Below are 8217 nucleotides of genomic sequence, written 5' to 3'. Positions count from 1 at the left end.
TATACACTCTTCAGTATGCATTAAGCAGTATGTTAGCGATCCAGTCCAAACATATCTAAAGTCAGTGATTCTTAACTTCAAAATACTAAGATGGATCTGCTGGAATGTCAAACACTGGCTCTGCACTGCATTAGCTGCTTTATTTATAACGCCTTCAGTCTGATGTGTGTGTGTTCTCTGGTTCCATCCTGTTTATAAAGACAGTCTAGTGACTAGTTATGATGGCATTTACATTTGATTACTTTGTTGCAATATAAAACATCGGAGATGTGGGCGTGTCGTGAAACGATCTACATGTGTGGAGTTTGTAGATGCTCCCTAACGCGCTTCCCATATATGGGGACGTTGTTTAGAGATCGTCTATAAATTGCTTCGCTGAAATCGGAGCGCGCACGCACGCCCTTGTCAAACGCCGAGATAGACGCCGACCCAACTCTCCCGCAGGTAATAACGCAAACCCGCAAGCATTTGACTGCAAATCTGTGTTCTTCACTTTTCAGTGTTGCTGGCACTTTCTTTGACGGTATTTAGCTCTGCTGGAGCGAGTTGAAGTATACTGCGTAACTGCTGCTTCCTGATTGGAGCGGCTGATCCGAGATCAGCTCTGCTGCCGGAACTCGCGAGCGCTGCCGAACGCTTCCGAACGCGTCTTCTGATCCGGGATCTGCAGAACCTCCAGCCAGGACTGTGGGGTTTAATATGTGAAATCGGAACAGATTTGAGACTTTCGACGCTCAAACGTTCTTAAGTGAACCGAATGACCTTCACGGTCCCGGTGCAACATCGCCGAATATTCAGTGAAATCTTAATCACCGTTTTGATCAGAAACCATATAAGGTTAAACTTATAGACACGATTTTTATAGCAGCCATAAGCAGCGTGTTTGTTTTATGGATGGATTTCAAGTGGCTGTGTAAAAAAAAAAACAAATATTCACTTAATAGTTATCATAAAGTAAGTTATTAACTCGCCCGGGCTAAAGTCCGCACGCGCTCTCAGTCAGTTATTATTGCGTCATAATGCGAGTTATTTAATAACTGATTGTTGCGTCAACGTGCACGCGCAGTGTTGTCACTGTAGGGTCACGAGCCGCACGTTGGTGGGCCGCTCCGCGCGCGCTATATGATGCTGTGCTGTGATTGGTGACTGATGTTCGGTGATTGACTGGCAGTGTTCCTAGAAAAGCTGAAAATGTTACGAAATTGTGATGCAAGTCTGTAACATGCAAGAGAATAAATGCCTTAAATGGTAGTATACCTGATGTTCAAAAATGGAAACTTGAATGTCAAGTCACCTTTATTTATAAAGCGCTTTAAACAAAATACATTGCGTCAAAGCAACTGAACAACATTCATTAGGAAAACGGTGTCAATAACCAGTAGACGAAACAAGTCACTAAATTGGTTAAGTTTCTGAACCATAAAGATCCACTTTGCATTCTATATCCGTCAGAGCTGCAAAAACGTGAATTCATAGTAATTCGTGTTTTTAAAAAAAAATTATATAAACTAATTTGCTTTCAATTGAATTTACGTCATGACGAGCAGATGAAAATGAATTAAATGGAATGAAATCAAATGTACTGTGTAGTGCCTTCTGTATAGTGTGTGTGTTCTTACGATGGAGTACAGTGTCATTGCTCGCATGGAAAGGTCAGTTGAACACAAAGGTCAGGGTTCAGCAAGGCTTGGTAAAGTTCACACACACACACACACACACACTCCCCAGGTCTTTTCTGTCCTCTGCTGTAGCCGCTCTATTAATAGAGAAACCTCAGACTATATCGGCGTCGGACAGCTGAAGTGTGTGGAGCACTTTATGGTTTTTCCAGATGGGTTTTTTCCTTTAATCCTAAATCTTTCTGGTTCTTCATGAGCTCCAGTCATAGGGAATGAATGGAAGAGACCTTAATGCAGAGCAGGTGTTAAATGTTAATCTCTTTACCAGCCAAAGTCTTGAATGAACACAGGAGTGAGACCGTAAAACACAGAGTGCACAAGATCTGCTCGCACTGTTTCACTGCCAAACTTTCATTAAAAAATAGTTGGCTAATGTCTAAAAATATATACACATTTTTTTTTCTCCAGTTGATTGAGGACGTCTGGCTCAAATACATGATTGTTCATTTTCTTTGCAAGTTGTAGAGATTTCTTAAAACCTCTATCAGGAATATTGGATTTCTAAAATGAACCCAATAAAAGCTGTGCTCCTACTGCTCCTGGTCAAGTGATCCCAAACTGCCAGTAATGTGATGAGGGCTGATGTTAGTTTGATTGTGACTGAATGGTCTCGGTCTCTCTCAGGATGTCCATCAGTAAGATTCACGCTCGTGAGATCCTCGACTCCAGAGGAAACCCCACCGTGGAGGTGGATCTGTACACCGCTAAAGGTACAAATCAGCCCGAGTGACTCCTAAACTCCAAATTTAAACCCTTCTAACATTATTTTGTTGAGCTACTATTCAGAGGTGGTCTTGAGGAAACGTTCCTCCTTCAGTCTGTAATCGATTGTTTGTTTCCAGGTCGTTTCCGGGCAGCTGTTCCCAGCGGTGCTTCCACCGGAGTCCATGAGGCTCTGGAGCTCCGAGACGGAGACAAGACCCGCTACCTGGGCAAAGGTACATCACACACAGACACACACACACACACTCACACACACAGACAAATCAATATGTGTGTGTGTGTGTTTAAGGTACCAAGAAGGCTGTGGACCATGTGAACAAGGATATCGCTCCCAAACTGATTGACAAGGTGAGATCATGTACACATCATAGTGACTTATTTATATAATATTAATGATTATTAAATAAAAATGCTAGCTGAATTACTCCGTAGTATCGGTTTATCACTTTTGCATTACATTTTTGTCATCGATAACTTACAACCTGCCAAATACTTCCAACCGAATACGTTTTTAACTGAATAATTGAATGTCTTTACCATATGCAAGATCTTAAACCATTGAAATCCCCCATAACCCTGCTAGATGGCTTTATTGTGTCTGTAAACAGAAGTTCAGCATCGTCGATCAGGAGAAGATTGACAAGTTCATGCTGGAGCTCGATGGAACCGAGAACAAATGTCCGTGAAACTCCCTGTAGATCATGGTGCTTGCAGTGTCGAGATCTAATATAAGTGTTTATATATGGAGTTCAACATGAGTTGCTTTGGATGAATGTCAAATGTAGAAACCTATTGATAAAGACCACAGATGAACAGTTAAAGGAAACCTTTCTGCAGATTTGGAATAAGGACCGGTGTTTCTGGATTGTATCTGTGTTTCCCGTCTCACAGCTCAGTTTGGTGCGAATGCGATCCTGGGTGTGAGTCTGGCTGTGTGTAAGGCGGGCGCCGCTGAGAAGGGTGTTCCTCTGTACCGCCACATCGCTGACCTCGCCGGGAACAAAGACGTGATCCTGCCGGTTCCTGTACGTGTGCCTCCTCCTCCTCCTCACCTGCTCCTCCTCTCTCTCATGCCTCACTCACCTCGTGTCTCTCTCACGCAGGCCTTCAACGTCATCAACGGCGGCTCTCACGCTGGGAACAAGCTGGCCATGCAGGAGTTCATGATCCTGCCGGTCGGAGCTAAGACCTTCCACGAGGCCATGAGGATCGGCGCCGAGGTCTACCACAACCTCAAGAACGTCATCAAGGCCAAATACGGCCAAGACGCCACCAACGTGGGAGACGAGGGCGGATTCGCACCCAACATCCTCGAGAACAACGAGGGTACAGACACTTGATCTATAGATATTTGAGCTCTCAAGTCTTAATCTGTGCTCCGATCAAGGCCTTCAAAATGTCTTAAACTGAAAGCCTTAAATTCATAGGGCTATTTATTACCCCCCCCCCCCCCCCCCCCACCCCAGCTCTTTGCCAGGTACAAAAAAAAAATTACTGGGGGAAGAAAAAAAAACTAAAATAATGCTTAATGACACACAAAACAAGAAAACTTTAACATTAAAATTAAAACCCAAAATCTAAACCTGTTTGCTGCCGACTGCCCATCTGTAGCTCTGGAGCTGCTGAAGACCGCCATCGCGAAGGCCGGCTATCCTGACAAGATCATCATCGGCATGGACGTCGCTGCGTCCGAGTTCTTCAGGAGCGGCAAATACGACCTGGACTTCAAATCACCTGACGACCCCAAACGCCACATCACTGGAGACCAGCTGGGAGACCTGTACAAGAGCTTCATCAAGAACTACCCTGGTACACACACACACACACACACACACACACGCTTCATCAAGAGTGGTCCAGACACACACACAGATGGTTTGTGCAGGATCAGACCTGTTCATGTGCGTCTCCTCTGGTTCTGATCTCAGTCCAGTCCATCGAGGATCCGTTCGATCAGGACGACTGGGAGAACTGGACCAAGTTCACGGGGTCAGTGGACATCCAGGTGGTGGGAGACGATCTGACCGTCACCAACCCCAAACGCATCCAGCAGGCCTGTGAGAAGAAGGCCTGTAACTGCCTGCTGCTGAAGGTCAACCAGATCGGCTCCGTCACCGAGTCCATCCAGGCGTGAGTGCCACTCAAGCAGTGACTTGCAGCTCTTTTTATGGACCCCCCCCCCCTTTTTTTTTTCTTTCTTTCTTTCCCAAAAGGATGTCCGATTTTTCACTTATCTGCATTTGATTTGAAACATTAACACTTGCAATATATTTGAATGAAAACGTTATGATTTAATTCCTGGGAAACCAAGTGCTTCGGATTAAACCGCTGATCTCTCTCTGTGTAGTTGTAAGCTGGCTCAGTCTAACGGCTGGGGTGTGATGGTCAGCCATCGCTCCGGGGAGACAGAGGACACCTTCATCGCTGACCTGGTGGTCGGTCTCTGCACAGGACAGGTACCCATCATGCATCATGCTGTATCTGTGCTCAGAATTAATGCAGTTCAATGAGAATAAGTCACGCTAACCCGAGTTCTGATGTGATCAGATCAAGACTGGTGCCCCCTGCAGATCAGAGCGCTTGGCAAAGTACAACCAGCTGATGAGGTCAGCAGTGACATCATACCCCATTCAAATCAGCTGTCCAATCAGAGTGTGCCAAACCCTCACTCTGTGTGTGTGTGTGTGTGTGTGTGTGTGTTCCACAGGATCGAGGAGGAGCTCGGAGACAAGGCCAAGTACGCAGGCAAAGACTTCCGCCACCCCAAACTCTGAAGCAGCACTGCAGCTCTTATCTGCCTTTCTTTTTTTTTTTCACATGAGAAAAAAATAAATCGATGGAAAGTGACGTGTTTGCCTTTTATTCATTCCTCCATTATGTACAGTAAAATCACTGAAACAGAAGTAACTTATTTAAATGAACTGATATTTAATAAAATTAAAAGGTCAACTTTATTTCAGCAGTTGGCAAGCCAGCATTTCTAGTTTTTGTTGAACTTGATATACTAGAATAGTAAAAATAGAACTCAAATCTATAGACCAGTTAAAATGTATGCATGCACTATGATTTTAAAGTTATGAAATAAAACCAAGATTATTAGTGTTTTACAAGAAAATACTGTTTCAGTCCACTTCAGAATTCCATGTTTCATACAGCAAGTTACTGAGGGATTCTTTGTAGTTCTGAAACTTATTAGCACTTTGTGAAAAACGAGTAAATCCGTTTAAGTAAATTTTATTTTATTTTGCTTTACAAATTGTACTTTTTTTTTTTTCATTAAATTGTTTAACTAAACCCCATTATGGCAGCAATCGGTTTCTATTGACCATGACTATTAATCCTATGAATGTGTGTTTTGAGCTGGTGGTGATTAATCTCCTGTGAATTAATGTTGGATCTTAAGCTCCGCCCCTGCAGCTCACACTCATCTGCATACACTTTGGAGAGCCATGCCCACATGTCAACGTCCAATCAACAACTGATGCACAAAACCAAACTCCACCCTACTTGGTTTTATTAAACCGCTAAACTCACATCACAATACAGAAGAGGGCTGCTGCTTCAGTTTTATTGTGACTTTTATGTTACAGTGAAACACTGATCTACAAATAATGACAGTGATGATAATTGTAAATAACATTTTAAACTCTCTTATTAATAATCACACACACACACACAGTGCTGCTGTCGTCAGAGCTGAAGGAATGCAGGGTTTTGTGTGTGTGTGTGTGTGAGAGAGAGAGAGTGAGTGTGTGTGTGTTGCTCGGCGACGCTCATCAGGCTGAAAGCGTTTCAGTGCAGGGTCACTGTGTGTGAGTCATATTAGTGTGAGTGTGATGTAGGGTCCAGAGGTCAGGAAGTTGGCAGGTGCTTCGGCTGCTCTGTGATGTTTGCATCAGAGACAGAGAGACACTCTCACTCCTCCATCATCACTTCTCCATCATCACTTCTCCACTCCTCTATCATTACTCCTCCATCATCACTTCTCCACTCCTCTATCATTACTCCTCCATCATCACTCCTCTATCATTACTCCTCCATCATCACTCCTCTATCATCACTCCTCCATCATCACTCCTCTATCATCACTTCTCCACTCCTCTATCATCACTCCTCCATCCTCACTTCTCCACTCCTCTATCATTACTCCTCCATCATCACTCCTCCATCATCACTCCTCTATCATCACTCCTCCATCATCACTCCTCAATCATCACTCCTCCATCATCACTCCTCCATCATCACTTCTCCATTCCTCCTCTATCATCACTCCTCCATCATCACTTCCCCACTCCTCTATCATTACTCCTCCATCATCACTCCTCTATCATCACTCCTCCATCATCACTCCTCTATCATCACTCCTCCATCATCACTTCTCCATTCCTCCTCTATCATCACTCCTCCATCATCACTTCCCCACTCCTCTATCATTACTCCTCCATCATCACTCCTCTATCATCACTCCTCCATCATCACTCCTCCATCATCACTTCCCCACTCCTCTATCATCACTCCTCTATCATCACTCCTCCATCATCACTCCTCTATCATCACTCCTCCATCATCACTCCTCTATCATCACTCCTCCATCATCACTTCTCCATTCCTCCTCTATCATCACTCCTCCATCATCACTTCCCCACTCCTCTATCATCACTCCTCCATCATCACTCCTCTATCATCACTTCTCTATCATCACTCCACTATCATCACTCCTCCATCATCACTTCTCCACTCCTCTATCATTACTCCTCCATCATCACTCCTCTATCATCACTCCTCTATCATCACTCCTCCATCATCACTTCTCCACTCCTCTATCATTACTCCTCCATCATCACTCGTCTATCATTACTCCTCCATCATCACTCCTCTATCATCACTCCTCCATCATCACTCCTCTATCATCACTTCTCCACTCCACTATCATCACTCCTCCATCCTCACTTCTCCACTCCTCTATCATTACTCCTCAATCATCACTCCTCTATCATTACTCCTCCATCATCACTCCTCTATCATCACTCCTCTATCATCACTCCTCCATTCCTCTATCATTACTCCTCCATCATCACTCCTCTATCATCACTCCTCCATTCCTCTATCATTACTCCTCCATCATCACTCCTCTATCATCACTCCTCCATCATCACTCCTCTATCATCACTCCTCCATTCCTCTATCATTACTCCTCCATCATCACTCCTCTATCATCACTCCTCTATCATCACTCCTCCATTCCTCTATCATTACTCCTCCATCATCACTCCTCTATCATCACTCCTCCATTCCTCTATCATTACTCCTCCATCATCACTCCTCTATCATCACTTCTCCATCATCACTCCTCTATCATCACTCCTCCATCATCACTCCTCTATCATCACTCCTCCATCATCACTTCTCCACTCCTCTATCATCACTCCTCCATCATCACTTCTCCACTCCTCTATCATTACTCCTCCATCATCACTCCTCTATCATTACTCCTCCATCATCACTCCTCTATCATCACTCCTCCATCATCACTCCTCCATCATCACTCCTCTATCATCACTTCTCCACTCCTCTATCATCACTCCTCCATCATCACTTCTCCACTCCTCTATCATTACTCCTCCATCATCACTCCTCTATCATTACTCCTCCATCATCACTCCTCTATCATCACTCCTCTATCATTACTCCTCCATCATCACTCCTCTATCATCACTCCTCCATCATCACTCCTCTATCATTACTCCTCCATCATCACTCCTCTATCATTACTCCTCCATCATCACTCCTCTATCATCACTCCTCCATCATCGCT

The 8217-nt window shown here is 44.2% G+C and overlaps 1 protein-coding gene across 1 annotated transcript; it reads left to right on the top strand.

Annotated features, from left to right (window-relative positions):
- The first annotated feature begins 366 nt into the window (after positions 1–366).
- Positions 367–5246, top strand: LOC132134148 (beta-enolase-like). Its single transcript, XM_059546930.1, has 12 exons — positions 367–444; positions 2304–2389; positions 2522–2617; positions 2692–2750; positions 3011–3080; positions 3294–3427; positions 3506–3728; positions 4014–4211; positions 4331–4532; positions 4750–4858; positions 4950–5008; positions 5110–5246. The coding sequence occupies exons 2-12, from the start codon at positions 2305–2307 to the stop codon at positions 5174–5176; spliced, it is 1302 nt and encodes a 433-aa protein (XP_059402913.1). The 5' UTR covers positions 367–444; position 2304; the 3' UTR covers positions 5177–5246.
- The last annotated feature ends 2971 nt before the right edge of the window (positions 5247–8217 follow it).

This window comes from Carassius carassius, unplaced genomic scaffold, assembly GCF_963082965.1.
Source record: "Carassius carassius unplaced genomic scaffold, fCarCar2.1 SCAFFOLD_136, whole genome shotgun sequence".
Taxonomy (NCBI): Eukaryota; Metazoa; Chordata; class Actinopteri; order Cypriniformes; family Cyprinidae; genus Carassius; species Carassius carassius.
The sequence above is the reverse complement of the archived record's forward strand: the minus strand, read 5'-3'. Positions and strand labels throughout refer to the sequence as shown.

Bases quoted from the DNA above. Each gene is read 5' to 3' on its own strand.
- LOC132134148 (XM_059546930.1), top strand. From the start codon at position 2,305: ATGTCCATCAGTAAGATTCACGCTCGTGAGATCCTCGACTCCAGAGGA. The intron at 2,618-2,691 runs GTACATCACACA...TGTGTGTTTAAG, and splicing joins GACCCGCTACCTGGGCAAAG to GTACCAAGAAGGCTGTGGAC. The intron at 4,859-4,949 runs GTACCCATCATG...TGATGTGATCAG, and splicing joins TCGGTCTCTGCACAGGACAG to ATCAAGACTGGTGCCCCCTG.